This window comes from Prunus mume, linkage group LG2 (genome assembly GCF_029339155.1).
Source record: "Prunus mume cultivar Tortuosa linkage group LG2, ASM2933915v1, whole genome shotgun sequence".
In the NCBI taxonomy this organism is placed as follows: Eukaryota; Viridiplantae; Streptophyta; class Magnoliopsida; order Rosales; family Rosaceae; genus Prunus; species Prunus mume.
The window spans coordinates 37,183,761-37,200,440 of record NC_142699.1 but is presented as its reverse complement, the minus strand read 5'-3'; the positions used below and the strand labels follow the sequence as shown (position 1 = coordinate 37,200,440).

The 16,680-nt window shown below is 35.2% G+C and overlaps 2 protein-coding genes across 3 annotated transcripts; one reads left to right on the top strand and one right to left on the bottom strand.

Annotated features, from left to right (window-relative positions):
• The first annotated feature begins 1,063 nt into the window (after nt 1-1,063).
• ABCI12 (cobalt ion transmembrane transporter) lies at nt 1,064-4,839 on the top strand. Its single transcript, XM_008224815.2, has 8 exons — nt 1,064-1,525; nt 2,505-2,621; nt 2,786-3,022; nt 3,321-3,485; nt 3,622-3,697; nt 3,981-4,045; nt 4,356-4,530; nt 4,611-4,839. Exons 1-7 carry the CDS (start codon nt 1,196-1,198, stop codon nt 4,506-4,508), a joined length of 1,143 nt encoding a protein of 380 aa, XP_008223037.2. The 5' UTR covers nt 1,064-1,195; the 3' UTR covers nt 4,509-4,530; nt 4,611-4,839.
• Nucleotides 4,840-6,091: 1,252 nt separating this feature from the next.
• LOC103322869 (protein FAR1-RELATED SEQUENCE 7) lies at nt 6,092-9,435 on the bottom strand. 2 transcript variants are annotated; one of them, XM_008224816.2, is made up of 2 exons: nt 9,090-9,435; nt 6,092-8,687 (listed from the first exon to the last, which is right to left on the bottom strand). In XM_008224816.2, exons 1-2 carry the CDS (start codon nt 9,131-9,133, stop codon nt 6,371-6,373), a joined length of 2,361 nt encoding a protein of 786 aa, XP_008223038.2. In that variant the 5' UTR covers nt 9,134-9,435; the 3' UTR covers nt 6,092-6,370. The 2 variants fall into 2 exon arrangements, with proteins under 2 accessions (XP_008223038.2, XP_008223039.2); XM_008224817.3 differs by having other exon boundaries at nt 6,092-8,682.
• Between the last annotated feature and the right edge of the window lie 7,245 nt (nt 9,436-16,680).

Sequence of the window (16,680 nt, the reverse complement as noted above, 5' to 3'; positions counted from 1 at the left end):
TCATAGTTGTTGGAATATTTAAAATTGATTAATGTTTTCAAATAGTTCAACATTTCTTACCTCTAATTATATTTTTAATGTTTATAATTTGAATTATCTAGTGAAAAAAATAATAAAAAAACAGATTTTCAAATTAAAAATTCCACTCAAGATTTGAGATTTCTCAAATTTCCACCCTCAAAATACATGGGTTGGAGATGGTATTTGGAGGCTAAACTCAAAATTTGAGTTTCCACCCCAAGGGTTGGAGATGGTCTAAGGGCAATGGGCGCTTAGGCCCAAAGGGCTTCATGAACAAATGTTGTCAGGCGGTTGGTGGGCTCCACAAGCTGGCCCAAGGGCAAGAATAGCTTGTGTTGTTGCCTGGGTTTGTTGATGTTGACAACAAAATTTTTTTTAAAAAAGAAAAAAATACTAAGAATTTCATAATTTTTTAATAAATACTTAGTCATATTCTTTACTTTCCACACCAAAACTCTATACAAATTCCTCTCCTCATATATCATGTGAGCAGTGATTGCCATGACAATAGGTGGAAACACCACAAGCCTTTTACTTTCACTATTCACGTGAATAGTATGATTATTGTCTTGCCATTTGCCATGACAAATAGGTGGAAGTACTCTAAAGAAGGATTCGAAATCAAGTCATTTGTCGTCCCTGCAAGCTTATGATCTGAATTAAGAGGAAATTACACATTAGCACTTGAAATAAAGTTTGGGCTGAAAATTGTAAATTTCATATGAAGGTAAAGAACCAAAAGAGGGGATTCCTAGTTTAATATGAATAAAACTGAATTTTTTTTTTCTGTCAGTTTAAATGTATTTTTTTGTCAGGCACAGACCCATTGAATTTAGTTTTTTTTTTATTTTCAATATAGGTGATAGTTTATTATAAATAAATAAAAAGCGGAATTTTCACACACATTATTAAAATACGATGATAATTCAAACTGAGACTCCTAATCTATAAATTAAAGTCATTTTCCAATGAAGTAGACCCGATTGGCAACAAGATTTAAATTTAGCTTAGCTAAAGAAAAGTAGATAAAACGGAAAGCGGTCCTTAGTAGAGAACAGCCCGAAGCTGAAACATATCGTTACATTCCCGCCACTTTGGAAATTAACGAACTGCACACCAACTGTACAGAAAACATCCAGACCATCTCCCTCTTCTCCCACTCTCAACCTCACCCATGAACTTCGCGTACCGTCCCATCACAACGGTCACATTCCCCTGTCTCCCACTAAACCCTAATCCCAAAACCCAAATTGCCCCAAAATTCACTCACCTGCGTTCACTGAACAAAACCCATATACAAGTAAAGCCAAGATTAAGCCACCAAATTAGAGCCTCAGCAAGCGATAGTAGTCAAACCCCGTGGTGGGTGAACGTGTTGCCAACCAAAGCTTTCGGAGCCGAGAAATTTCTTCGGCTGATTTCAGGTGCCACCGCAAGCCCCATTTGCCAGTACGTGTCGGAACCCAGCACGTTTCTTCATTCTGTGGACCCCAGAATCAAATTGGTATGCTTGATTTGGATGGGTGTTTGTTGGTTTTTGATAATATGTGGTGGGCTTAGTGCAATTTAGTTTTCGTGTTTTTGGCGGCGTAATGGTTTGTTAATTTTAGCTGAAAAGGGATGAAATGGTGTATGGTTTAGATGTTGAAGACATGTAAAGATCAAATTTTAATTTTGTTTTTGGCATTTCAGTTTGTTTTTCATGTTAATGAGTTTCTACTGTGTTTGATCTGTATATGTTTCGGAAAAGATTGGTCAAAATGTTCTTCTTTTCTTCTTTTCAATTTTAAGTTGAGTATGTACAGAAAAATATGGAAGTTTAAATTTTCTGGGATCTAAGACGGGCTAATTGGGTGCAGCTGTAGGTCTTTTTAATTGTTTTAGAACATGGAACTTTAAAATGAAGAAAGTTGTTCTTTTCTTGTTGTTCCTTTTTCTCTACTAAAGAGAGGGTTAGGCAACATAACGGTTTCTTTTGCATCCAAGTTTTCTTGGGGGAGTTTAGGGAGAACCACTTTGTATAGTGTCCTTAAAACATTAAATGACAGGAGTTGAACTCCATGCATATACATACACCTCGGATCTCCAACAAGGCAGTTACTATGATTGAGTTGCAAATTTTTTACTAAATGTGGTGACTCTCAAACGTTGTAGATGACATTTCTATTTAAACTATGAAGTAGCAAATGAGTGAAAGTAGAAACATTATATAAAATGGCAGCTTTTCAGGCAAACCAAAATTTTAAAGTACAATATGTAAAAGTCGAGGCTGTTTATTTTGTCAAAATGGGCTTAAAAAATCTACTTGTAATGATATCATTCTGCATCCTGGAGGGTTTATCTTTTCTTAAATGTGTATTGACATCTCCTCAGTGTTGGTAAATTTTGCATGATGAGCAGATTATGGAAACGTTCACATATAAGTATGTAAATTCTGTTTTATTACATCTTTTCTTTATAACTTTGTCATCTTGATCCTGCAGGTTTGGCTTTTGGCTCTAGTTGTTTTACCAGCAAGGTCACATATAATACTGCGTTTTGGATTAGTAGTATACTTGGCCGTTTTGTCAATATGGATTCTTCCAAGACATACATGGATGGTAAGTAACTAAGTACCATCCTATGAGTCAGGAGCTGGTTTTAATTCCATCAATATTAAGGTCTTTAGTATTTAATTAACAAGGTCTTAGTGATTCATCCAGTGTTTTTCTCTTTCTTCCCTTCCTCTGAATATATAATCAATGTGATATTTTCTTGATTACAGGACCAACTGGGAAGAGTGTCTTTGATCTCTGGAATTTTATTCATTACGTTGGGGCTGGGTTCAGATGGTGTGCCACCCCTTGTTCAGTTAAGAACCCCACCTCCTGCAATGATTGGATTATCAAATCTTCCTGCATCTCTGGGAGGTTACTCATATTTAATTATGAAGCTAGGGCCATTACATTTTACAAGGAAGGGGTTGTCTGTAGCAAGCACAGCTGCTTGCTTAACCTTTACTGTGAGTTGCTTCTATCTCTGCTTGGTACACTATTTGCCTTTTATTTAATAACGATATGTTTGGATGCCCATTGATATAATCACATTATAAGCTTGTGTGGCATAAGGAGGCACAATCTTTTTATTTTTTATTTTTAGAATGGAGTGGTGTAACTCAAAACAATAGTGGCATGCTTACATTTCTTCTAAGCATACAATTGATGATAAGAAAATATGCTTACCAGACTACATGTAGGTGATTTGAATACAAAAAAGCTTTTTTTTATTCTGAGATCTAGCGTTCGTGTTTTTGTCATAAGGTTTTTCAAAGTGCAAGCCTTTGCCTGACAACCACAACCCCAGAAGAACTTGCATTTGCCTTGCGGTGGTTTATGCTCCCTTTGACACGTCTTGGTGTGCCAGTGGCTGAAATAATTCTGACCCTCATGCTTTCATTGAGGTTCATCAATCTCGTGTTTGATGAGGTAGGAGGATTGGTCAATAAGATTTGTGTTCGATTCTTTCAAAATTTTAAAGATGATTTTCTTGACAGAGGATTAATGATGATTTAGTTCTTAAATCTACTCATGCTGACATCTACCGCTTTGAAATATTTGGTAGGTACGTAATGTTGCATTGGGGATTGTATCTCGTAGGATAAGCTGGGAACAGTTGACAATGATGGAAACGCTGGATGGTAAGCTTGCGTTCTTATATGAATTTTTGTATTGTTGTTTTTAATAATTGTGTTTCTCTTCTTTAGCTATAAAAATAAATCTCATAGTGGGTTGAGAATATCAGTGTTATTTTCTTATAGTCTGTCTGTCATATATGGATAGCTACGTCAAACTCTAAAGCTTTAGTATAGTTATCAGCTTTGGTTGATGTATCTATATGAACACCGTCTTATCAACTTTTTTTTGGATAAACTTTTTCCTTAAAAACCTATTTCCTTTTATGATTTGGATCTTATTTTGCAGTTTTCTTTGCCTACTTTCGTCGGATCTTCACAAATATCTTTAGCCATGCAGAGCAGATTTCGCAGGTTTGTGCATCAGTTTAACTTGCAAATGCTTATATCTCTGCTTAATTGGTCTGCTGTTGCAAGCGACATCTGTTGTTTAAAATGCATTGGCATTCCACAACCCTCCCCCTCCCTATCAAAACGCAATGGATTAACTTCAATATAGATGCTACTTGCATAGTTATTGCGCAATTCTTTTAAGGAAAAAGTAGTTCAGTGCTTATATTTATGGCACTAGTGGCTTTTATAAGTGCATCATACCAATTAGTCACGTAAAGGAAAAAAGTTAATTCCAGTTTTTAATGTTTTACCAATGTTATGGCTTTTACAGGCAATGATTGTCAGAGGTTTTAGAGGGGACAGCAACGCTCATAAGATTTACTTGTTGTCAGATCCATCCATTGGAACATCAGATATCGTTTCCTTGTTAAGCCTGGTTACTGTAATAGGTGCTTCCGTTTTGTCTGACTACTTTCTAGTATGATATGCAGTGCAAGTCGTCCTTGGTAATCCTCCTTTTCTTTATCCCACTATTTGTAGGTGATAAGTTTGAATGTGTCTCTGACCACATCAAATTGTTTGACAGGGGAAAAAGATTGTTGATGATATGGTACCATATATATACGTATACATGTTCGAACCAGCTGTTAATTTTGGTGGAACTGTATGATTAGGCTGTAGATTTTTGCAATGTACGGAGCATATTTCGTCAGCAGTTCCTACAGAGTAGTGTGGAATTTGCTCATCAAGAATGCAGGCATTATTGTGCAGTATTTCACTGCGCAAAAGTAAAAAAGAAAAAGAAGAAAGCACAATCTGAGTCTTACATGCTCCAAAACTGCGTTAGTTAACTCAATTATTCCATAAAATTAAGGGAGTTAAAACACCCAAAATGAAATTATAAAAAAAACCCAATACCCAAAACACTTTATAAACACACCCAAAATCCATAATTCAATCAAAATATTAAACACACCCAAAAAATATCAATTTTGGATTAATTTTGGGGGTCTATGTTTAAATAGTGTTTGGGTTTTTTTATTTTCTAGGATTGAGTTTATTTATAAATTTGTATAAAATTAATGGTCATTTTTTCATTCAAATTAGAACTTGCATTGACCCACTTTCTATTTGGCTTGTCACCTATAAGTTTAGCCCATTAGGTGGAGATTTGAAGCTTAATAACTCCAGGAAAATATTTTGATTTCAAAATAATTATTTAAAGGATGTTAGTGGATATTAATTATGATGATAATCTTGTAGATTTGATTTTGAGGTTGAGAGTATCAGAGTTAATTACTTCTAGTCTCTCTTATACGTGGAGATGGACAACGACTTCTTTAAATGCTCTCAATGCTCTCATCTTATTAACTTTTTCTTCAATAAATTTTTTCAATTGCAACATTAATCTTCTGATTTCGTTCCATTGCCATAAAAATGATGATATTAGTTTAAGAGTACGACATGAGTTAGGCTAGTTGGTCAGGACAATGTATCCACTCCATTAGTCTCCGTTTCTTTAGATTAGATTGATTATCGTGGTGTATCAAAAAAGGGTACAACTTGCAATTTTCAATAAAATTTGAAAGGAGATAAATAAAAAGAACAAATTGTACGTTACATCAATGTTGCACTCAAATTTTGGCACTTCGAAACTATATTACAGAAATACATGTTTTATAAATGTTTGAATTACGGTATACGTCTTTAAAAAACTGTACAAAACACAATCTTATACAGTGAAACACCCATTCTCTATGGTTCTAGCTGTTCGCTCTTGTGATCAAATCCTAGGGCTTGCATGAGTTGTGGGAGGGTTTGTGAGATTTGGCTCTCTTACCAGATAACAAATTCGAACAACGAATAAGCACATGAAGAATTTCTCCTCTTTGGACCCACTAGTATTTACTCTCTTAGACAAGGTTCTGGGTTCGAAGTCCTAACATTCATGGTGTGTTTGTGAGTTTAGTATATTATCGCACCTCTCAATAGGAAGGGTTCTCTTAAAATAAAAATAAAAAAAGAACTCAGCCAAAATGTACTTGGTCTGATTTCCATCTAATTAAGTTCTTGTGATAAAACCAAATGCAGCCTCATGCTTTCATTATTACCTCATAAACTTTTGATATTGATTTCAAGCTCAATCATCAGATGAAGGGTAATCTTCACAACACAATATTTACATTACTCTGATATCAACAGCAGATTATCCAAGGCAAGTCATCGATCTTTCGATTACATAACCTAGGATCACTGTAAAAAAGGACTAGCTACTTATGTAGCTCCAAAACTTCAAAAGTTTATCCATAGAGAATCAGAGGTGACTGACTATTGTTTCCCACACACTTACCTCTGCCAACAAAGTTTTCTTCCACCCTCTCGCATAATTTCGTAGGCAAGTCTGTGCTTTTCAAGAGATGTTGCCCCAGCCTCTATGTATTGACAGGCTGCTTCTCTTAAACTCCATACCATCAAGGCCTTGAGTTCTTGAGGGTTTCCACCAGATTCAGAATCGCAAGGAATGCCATATTCTGCATTTTTAGTCCAACGCTGTAATATATAGCAAGGTGGAACTTCTTTCAGGTCCAAGATTTGGAAAACTCTCAACACATGCCGACACAGCACACCTTCAAATTCAAACATTCGACAGCTGCAAATCACTTTGGGATTGGATGGACCAACAGTTACTACACATTTCTCATTGTCATTCCCACATTTGCGGACCAAATACCTGATGGTGGCCCCTTCTTCATAAATCTTAAATCCTAGATAACTATAGGATTGTAGAAGTTCTTTCTGAAATATCCTGAATATGTTCAGTGTATAAAGCCTTCTGCATTGCTCTTCTAATGGTTCTTTTGTCTGCAAGAAGGCTTGCAAGTTAAAAGAATTAAAATCTTCTTTTCTTTCTTCTTCACGACGTCGCTCTAGACCTCTTTCATATTGTGAAACAAACTCCTTAAGTTGTGTTTGGGCATTGAAGCGTGTACCAAAGAATGATTCTATACTTTCATTGAAGGGGATGCCTGCAAAGAATGTAGCTCTTAAGTATAGCGGGACCCAACTTTTGCGCTTTGCGTACATTGCTTTCAGCCAACCATTATCCTTCAACCCATACCTGCTGAGGAGTGCATTCCATGCGGAATCAAATTCATCGGCTGTTTGACACTCATAAATGCATTTTTCATACTCATATTTAAAGGAAGTATTCATCAAACGTAGATGCTCACTTTCTTTTGCCTTAAACTGCCACAATGAGAAACGATGATGGGTTCCTGGAAAAACTTGCATGATGGCATGCTGGATCACATCGTCTTGGTCAGCTATTATTGACAGAGGACAACGTCCTGACATTGCCCTAAGCCATGTTTGAAACAACCAAGTAAAAGATTTCTCAGATTCATCAGCAATTAGAGCACAGCCAAGAAGCACTGGTTGCTTATGGTGGTTGATTCCAATGAAAGTGGCAAATGGCACCAGATAAATGCCTTTCCGATATGAGGTATCCAAAATAATGACATCACCAAACTGACAGCATGAAAATCTAGACCTCCCATCAGCCCAGAAAATACTCATGCAACTACCATTTTCAACCTCTACTGCATAAAAGAATCCTGTATCTTCAGCCTGTTTGGTCTGAAAATAGTCAAACAGCACACGGTACCAATCACTTCCAATGTGATTTTCTCTACGTCTTTTGACATTGTTACCGTTGTTTATGTCAACAATATCTTCATTTTCTAGCCCACCAATCTCCTCCTCTATGAACTTTTTTGAAGAAAATAGATTTGTCTTTTGAACTTCCAGTTGGGACTCAAGCTCATGGTTATGATTTTTATCAAGACGGTCCACTACCCACCTTCCAGAGTCTTGTCTCTTAATCCTCATAAATGCCCCACAACCAACTCTTGATGGGTGCTGAAAACCTTCCTTTGAGCACACAAATCGCCGGGATGTAATTGACCCATCAAGCTTTGAACGAAATAATTGACCAATCCTGATTCTAAATCCTGTATTTTCTGCATATACATGATAAAATTGGTATGCTTCATTGGCTGAATTGAACTCTAGACCTGCAGACGGTTCAACTTCTGGCTGCATTTCGTCTCCATCCCATTTAAAGCGTTTGGCACTAATAATTCCAGATGGGCAAGGTCGTCCATCCTCAATTTCCTCAATAGATTTGATTTTTGGCCTATGGGACAATTCAACAATGGAGTTTTTACGTGTTAGAGTCTTCTTCTGCAAAATCGGAGAATGGTTTTCCTCTGTGGATCCAAGACCATGATTGTGGTCCTTCAGGAAAAGGTCTACAACCCACTTCCCTGAATCACGTCTTTGCACCCTTATCAATGCAGGGCAACCTGTTCGTGAACTAATCTGAAATCCTTCCTTGGAGCACACAAATCTCCGAGAAGAAACTGAACCATCAGTTCTCGACCGATACAACTGACCAGTTCGAACTCTAAATCCCATCCGGGTTGCATAGAGACTGTAAAAGTCACGTGCGACATCTGCTGAATCAAACTCTAACCCCACATATGGTTCAAGTACTCTAGACTCTCCTTCATCCTCTGCATTAACAATTTTCAGGGGAAGCATCGGGTATGCTTTTAATACTAAGTTGTTCCCACTGTCTTCAATCTTAGAATCAGTATCTGAGCTGTGTTCAAACCAAACAAAAATGACATTAAAAAAACACTTCAACCTTTGCCACCATTTGATTAACAATTTGAAACAACATTTACTGATCATGGAAAGCAAACTTGTACAGAAACTAATCTATTAACATGGTCAGCAACACAGCAGTTCATGAATGTGAACAGTGGTTAGGAAAATAATGAAACAAATACATAAATTAATTATCAGATCAATAAATCATAAATTTATCACAATTTTCCCCCTATTTCTCAGCAACCAAACATAGCAGCATGGGATGAAGGAGAAAAAGAAGAAGAAAAAAACCCAACAAACAATCAAAACTACCCAATTCACAAAGTTTGATTGGGTAAGCCATAAATTTAATTGCGAATTAATGGGAAAACAACGGTTAGTTTCAATTTACCTTCTCATAATCGTGAAGTGGGTGGAACTGGATTCCATGCCCATTTCTGAAGAAGAAGAAGAAGAACACTGCAAGTGCGAGAGATGATTTTGAACCTTGCGACAGTATTTTGGGGGATTTCGTTTACATTTTTGGCGGGAAATATAATTAGAGGGCGTCCTTCTGGAATCTGATGAAATGGAAGTTCTGGGTTTGGATCCTCTCTGGGCTCTTCAATCTTGTTTCCTGTTCGGTTCTTCTTCAGCTGGCTTGGCTTCTTTTGCTTCTAAATTCAGGTTTGACCTCATTGATTGTATTTTGGAGCTCATTAGGGCACGCACTGACATCATTAGCCAATTTTACTTTATTTTATTTTTGTATGCAATGATATCTTCCAGAGAGATATATATATATATATATATATATATATAGTTTCAGATCCATCTGTTTCTAATTTATATTTTCTTTTTAAAAAATATATATATAAATTATGGGTCACATACAATCTTCTAATTACATGAACCAACTTTGTAATGCTGGTATTGATTGAATCTATATTTAAGAGTGTGTAGTGTGTACATGTACATGTAATTTGTAAGATAAACAAAACAAAAAACTCTAATCCTTAGTTGGTAATGTCACTTTCCCTTCAAAAGAGTGGAGAGGGAGTTTCATAAAGTTAAATCCTAACCAAGTAAATATGATATGTAACATGTACAAGGGGATGACAAATTTCCTTACCAAATTTCGGTAGTTGGTGTATATAGTTATCAAATGAGCAAAAGAGAAGTTGGATGTTTGAAACCCTAACCTTAAATGTACGGAAAATGTCTATTTCATTGTCGCTAGTCAAAAATTACAAATAGTACTTTTAGTTTATTTTAATTGCCACTTTCGGTTTTAATTTTGATACTTTTACTTATTTAGTTTACGTTTGTTACTAATTACATTCAAGTGCTCACTTTTCGTTAATTTGTATTTTTTCCAACCATGTTGAGGCTAAACTCAAATTTTCATCGTCCAAAATACAACTATTCATGTATTTTCAGGGCTCAAATTGTTTTTACCAACCAACCTTGCTCTCATAATTTCAGTCTGCAACTTTATTAAATTGTTTAAGAATGGTTAATTCCTTTTTTCTTTTTCTTTTTTGTCATCAACTTTTCTTGACATTATTATTTTTCAATATTCACGATTTAATTTTCTGAACATTTTAACCTTAAAAATTCAAATTCCAAAACATAATATAATTTTACTTAAAAATAAATGATTTAGGTCGATTATTTAAAAATGAATGGGTTTTTATAGAGTTTGGGATAAGTTTTGGGGTTTGATATGATTTAGATTAATTATAAAAAGTATTTGACCGTTCGATTTAAATTTCAGTCGTTGAATGTGAAATTTTCCAGTTGAGATTGCCTAACAATAATCATGGACGTTAATCTGATATAGCCTGCACATTTTATAAAATTTAAATAAATAAATAAATAACCAAACTGCAACTTTCAAATGGAGCCGTTGGATTCCAACAGCTCCTTCACCAGCGATTGCTACTTGTCACACGGAAGCAATGGAGTGGTTGACAACTTTCTATCATGCGAGGCCTGCTGGCTTTTCCTTTCACTTGGGCTGCATAGCTTATATTTGGGCTCCACACAAAATTCCCAGTCCATGCAATATCCAGACTGGAATTCCGCCCAAGATTCTGCATTGGCCAAAATTCCACCCCTCAAAATACATGTGTTGGAGATGGATTTTGGGCTCAAAACTCAAAATTTGAGATTCCACCTTTGGGTTAGAGATAGTCTTATGACGCACAATATCAAGCATTCCAGTTGTGCCAAACCATCTAACAAGTAAGGGTGGGGGTGCAATTTAGTTTGGTCTAATTTTTGTGAGATCCTTTTTTTTTTTTTATAACTATATATATTATTATTTTAACGAAATATTCATACTACATATTCATTATTTATTAATATGACTTTTTCTTATTTAATATTTATTGTGAAGACCTACATGTTATTAAGCCTAGTATAAGATTATTCCTTTAGGTGAAAGATGGAACCATTCTTGTTTTCCACATGTAGAGACTTGGAATTGGTCTTAATCAAATCATCATTGCCATGCCATCTTGCATGCTAGTAACAAGTGGTGTTGCGGTATCATTGGTCTAAATAAATGAGTCACATATTCCTTTAGGATATCATTAGTTAAAGCGGGATGAGTCACATTATTCCCTTAGTTTTCTATCTTATCTTTTCATGGTTTAGAATATAATATATATAAATATTATTTGGTTACCTCCGTATCATCCTTCCTTGCTTCAATTATTCATTCCAATTCTTTCGAATTTTTCTATCATGTAGTAGTGTTTTGAGAGAGAGAGAGAGAGAGAGAGAGAGAGAGAGAAGAAGAAGAAGAAGAAGAAGAAGAAGAAGAAGAAAAAGAAGAAAAAGAAACAAGATGAAGAAGGTGTGGATTTGTCTTGCAAGATTTTATAATTATCATTATTATGGTGAGTGGGTTATGTAATGTGTTTTAAAAGTTCTTATTTTGTGATAAATGTGAAAATCATAGATTATCATGGATTTGTTCTATTTACAAATCTCTCTCTATTTTCAATCAAGCATGTCTAATATGTGCAATATTGCACACAAAATATATAATTTGGAGTTTTTGTGAGGTAAGTACTATTCATGGAACATGAGAACTTCAATGACGAGGTATCTGAAGGATAAATATACTAGACGAAGACATAGGAAGTGAGGCTGATAAGGGTCACGTGCTGGGTACAATTTGTGAAGGATAACTAAGATATAAAGTAATGACGTGATATGATTTGAATGATGTAACTTTTTATTATATTTTTTAGAGTGTGTAAAATGGCATTACTTGACAAGCATATTACATAATTTATTCACTCAGCAGTGGTTTGCTCATCCCTAACCTATTTTGTTTTTCAAATCAATTAGTGGTCAAGACCAAGGTCTAAAATATCGATAGTATGGAAATATCGGTAGTTCAAAAACACGGAAATTTCAATGGAAATATAGAGATATTATCGATATCTATAAAAATTGAATAAAAACCATGGAAATTTTTATTGAACTTTGGAGGATGTTTATTTAGTCAATTATCTATTAGTTTATCACAAAAAAAATTGGAAGGAAATGCATTACATGATGGGTTTAACTGATTTAAGTTGATTATATAGCAAGCTAACAAGCACTGTGAGTGTAGAAATTACGTAGTAATTCATGAAAGAATATTAAACACGTCATAATCATTTATATATAATAATTAACTATGATATTTTACACTTTATACATTTCATAGTAAGATACATGAATGACTTAGTACCACATAGAGTTCTTATAAGATTTAAATTTTTCACTATCTTCAGCATCTCTATGTATAGATTTCTAGTTTAAAGTATTAAAAAAGTGAAAATAGATGTGGATTCTCTCCAGATCGTTTCAGCTTTTCCGATGGATTAGGTCACATGGTAAGTTTTACTCATCTATGTCATATTGTTATTGGGATGACTCCTTTAATACTATTACTTCTATTAATCTAATAAAATTTTATTGCCTGATGTGGATAAAATAATAAGAAAGTTAAGAAACAAATCATTAAATAAAACTTCAGTTTTTAATGAAAAAGATGAAGGGAAACATTAAAATTATTCGAAAACTATATGGCAGCTTAACCCTGGGGTGGGGACGACATATGAATTGAATGAATCGAATGGGAAAAAAACAAATGCAATGGACAGTAAGGGCCATTTTGCATTGATGTGCTGTGAAAATAATCGTTGTCGATTTTGTGAGAGAAATCAGCTGTGAGATAAAACAGTTTGGCGTTTGGTAAACTTTTTGTTAAAAGTGTTGGTGGTACTAATTCCCACATAATCAGAAAATGATTCCAGCATAATCATTAAACCTAGCGCCTCTTCGAAACTGATTCATACATAATCAGAAAATGAAAGCACCTTATTAACTGCTTTCTCTTATAGCTTTCTCTCACAACAATTTTCTACAATAAATGATTTTCTCATAGTTTACCAAACAGGCTGAGCTTTCCAAAATTTTTAAAAAATCACTTATCACCCTAAATAAGTAATGCCAAACGGGCACTAAGTGCGTTTTAAAGTTCAAAAGATTTTTTTTTTCTCTTTTTGTGGAAAAAGGGAAAACGTGATTGACTAGTGAGATGGCAACGGGCCCTTTTTTTTTTTTGGTCGAAAACATGTTTAAGAACTTTTTCATACTTTTCAAAGACGGACGGCAGTGGCATGGTGATGAGTTTTCCAGAGGCTGGATAAGCTGAGATCTATTTTTGTTTTACCTCTAGAACAAAGTTGGGTATGTTTTTTATTTATTTTTTGGTCTCATCGAATCTTCAAGTTTGATATAGTATTTCAGTTAACGGTCACATAAGCAAAGACCCAGAAAGATAATTTCTCCATTTTACTTTTGTGAAAATTTTACTTAGAAAAATCCTTCAAGGAAAAGGTCAAGACTTGGGACTTGGGGGAGAGAGTCTCCACTTGGAGGCAATAAACTTAAAGACAATTTATTTTTCAGATTGCAACTTTCCTAAATTACCCAAAAACAGAAAAGAAGAGAAAAAGGAGAAAAGGTATTTCTTTTAATCCTATTTTTCAAATTCTTTTCCATTTTTGAAAGGACTCTGTGGTGAGTTAATTGAATATATATTGTAAAGAGTAGTCATCAAATGATAAATCCCCAAAATAGTTTTGCATGTAATTGTTAACATGTCACCCATATGGATATGAGATTGGTTGACGTTGTCTATATGCAAAATCGTTTGAAGATTGGGTCTCAGATTCTTTCCATGAGCCGCTGGATTCCATCCCAAAAGGTTAAAAACTTATATTCTTATGTGAAAATCTAATTCTTGCAAAAATAGTTGAAAACAAAACAATATATTTTAGCATATTATCACAAAAACATAAGCAACATGGTGATTAAGGCGTTGGATGAGTGAAATGGCAGGGGTTTGAATCCCCTTTGTGTGTGTGCTTTGTGTTTTTTTTTCCTTTCCTTTTTTCCATTACAACGATATTTTTGATATTATACCGATATTATGACAAAATATTGCTGAAGTGTGAGTGAAATTATCGACATCGATATTTTTTGATATTATATATATTTATGTGATATGTGTATGGATACGTCCTGAAATATCCGTAACTCCAAAAAAACGATAATATCCAAAATATTTCATCGATATTATCGATATTTTAGACTATGGTCAAGACAAGACTAAATTGGAGAAGTTGGATTAGTTGAGAGTTATAAAGTTTTATTTATATCTTGTACACTTGTAAGATTATTTTTATTTTTATAAGAAAAACTGTATTTTAACCAATTTTTCAGTCCTTTTATTTTATTTTGTTCAATTCACACACCCTAATTTAGGCATATTCCTTATTTCCAGATCCGGGCGTGATATTTTTCCCTCAAATTGGAACCGAAATGGAAAATTACACACGACTTGGTTTGATTCAATTTTCATAGAGAGTGTTTAGAAGAACCGAACCAAACCTGGACTGAGCGGTTCCAGTTCAATTTGGCTGGTTTTCGGTTTGGTAAGATAAAAATATAAAGATGTGAAGAAGAGAAAAAGAGGTAGAAGAGATAAAATAAGAGAGAAAGAGATAGAAGATAGAAATAGGTGAAAAGAGAAAGAGGAAGAGAGAAATAGAGAAAGACAAAAGCGCAACAAGAACGAGTATGGTTCACCAAAAAGAAAAGAAGTTGCAGACAAGGGCTTAGCTAAGTTGACTAGAGAGGATGTGCATCCCCACTCTGCATTTGAGTTCGAATTCCCCTCTCGTACTTTAGATTAGATAAAAGTAGAACATTCGCTTGATATAAATTGGCGTGACTTGTGGATATTGACTTACTTTCCTTACACACGAAGAATTCCTATTATAATTATAATTGATTTACTTTAATTCTTGATTTTCTATTGTAAATAGATTTAGGAATTTATTATTTACTTGCCCATTCAGGTTTCGTTGTATTATAAATGTGACCTCCTACAAGGAAAATAATATATAGAAAATTCCCACAAACAAATATTCTCTTATAGTTTTCATATTTTAGCATGGTATCAGAGCGGCGATCTTGGAATTGCTGACTCTAGTTTCAAACCCCCGTCGCCGTTATGGGGGTTGATGATTTTTTCAACCCTCATGGAGGTAGCACCACCGACTCCTTCTCTCATTCTCAACCAACCATAGCCGAGTTGAGTGCCCAAATGGCTCAGCTCCTATAGATGCAGACTTTGACCCCGAATTTGATCCTAAATCAGGATCCTATTTTGATGACCCGAACCCGATCTGGAATCAGGATCCTATTTTGATGACCCGACCCGACCCCGACTATGACAGCGCGGCCCCGACCTAACTCGAAGACGACCTCGACTCCAACTCCGATGATGACCACGACCCGAATTTGTGTATGATTCAAACTTCAATCCCGATTTTGACTCCGACTCTAGCCCCGACTCGGGCTCAGATCCGATCCAAATTCCTACTTAACACTGTATCCTATGCATCTTCCGCTGCACAGATTATGACTTCTCGACTAACGACCCCGACACATGGACTAGATTGAGCATATTGTGGTGATCCGAGACACACTCGTGAGACTTGTTTTAAATTGCATGGCTACCCCGATTGGTGGGCTACTCTTAAAGATCAAGGACAATATAATACGATAAGTAATGGTACTGGTTATGGATTCCATACTTCCGATAAGATTGATTCCAGGAGTTAGATAATTGATTCCGGTGCAACTGATCATATGACGTTTGATCCTGATGATTTTCTGAATACTACACAACCTCGACGAACTGTATTGCAAATGCCAATGGCGTTACTTATCCTGTGAGGGGCTGCATGTTGCACTCTCATCCTCTCTCACACCTGTCTAATACTTTACTTGTTCCATCTTTATCCACTAAATTGTTGTTCGTTAGTCAGCTTACTGAACAATTGAATTATTGTGTACTCATTTACCCGATTTTTTGTTTGCTTTAGGATATTCACACTAAGGAGATTCTTGGTCGTGGTACTAAGATATGGGGCTATATTATGTCGATGACTTCAGTCCTGACATGGCTAAAGTGTGACGCATCTCTTTGATAGCAAACAAAAGCAAATCTGGTTGTGGCACCGTCGATTGGGACATCCTGTCTTTTAGTTATATGAATCATCTTATACCATATTTATTCTCAGGTTTCAAGGACTTCGACTTCACATGTGATACTTCTATTTTGGCCAAGAGTCACCGTGTGCCCTACTCGCTGAGTACGAACAAGTGTACTACTCCATTTACGTTAATTCACTCTGATGTCTAGGGGACCTTCACCTATCACTGCTCCTTTTGGTGTTCGATAGTTTGTCACATTCATAGATGATTGTACATGGATGACATGGCTTTATTTGCTGAAGAATAAAAATGAAGTGTTTTCCTGTTTTCAGTCCTTCCACAAACAAATGAAAACTCAGTTTAATGCTCAAATCCAGATTCTTCACTCTGACAATGGTGGAGAATTTGTCAATCATGACTTTCGGACT

Excerpts from the sequence above, each read along its gene's own strand:
- ABCI12 (XM_008224815.2), top strand. The coding sequence starts at position 1,196 with ATGAACTTCGCGTACCGTCCCATCACAACGGTCACATTCCCCTGTCTC. Across the intron at positions 1,526-2,504 it reads TGGACCCCAGAATCAAATTG|GTTTGGCTTTTGGCTCTAGT; the intron begins GTATGCTTGATT and ends TTGATCCTGCAG. Across the intron at positions 4,046-4,355 it reads ATGCAGAGCAGATTTCGCAG|GCAATGATTGTCAGAGGTTT; the intron begins GTTTGTGCATCA and ends TGGCTTTTACAG.
- LOC103322869 (XM_008224816.2), bottom strand. The coding sequence starts at position 9,133 with ATGGGCATGGAATCCAGTTCCACCCACTTCACGATTATGAGAAG. Across the intron at positions 8,688-9,089 it reads CACTTCACGATTATGAGAAG|CTCAGATACTGATTCTAAGA; the intron begins GTAAATTGAAAC and ends GTTTGAACACAG.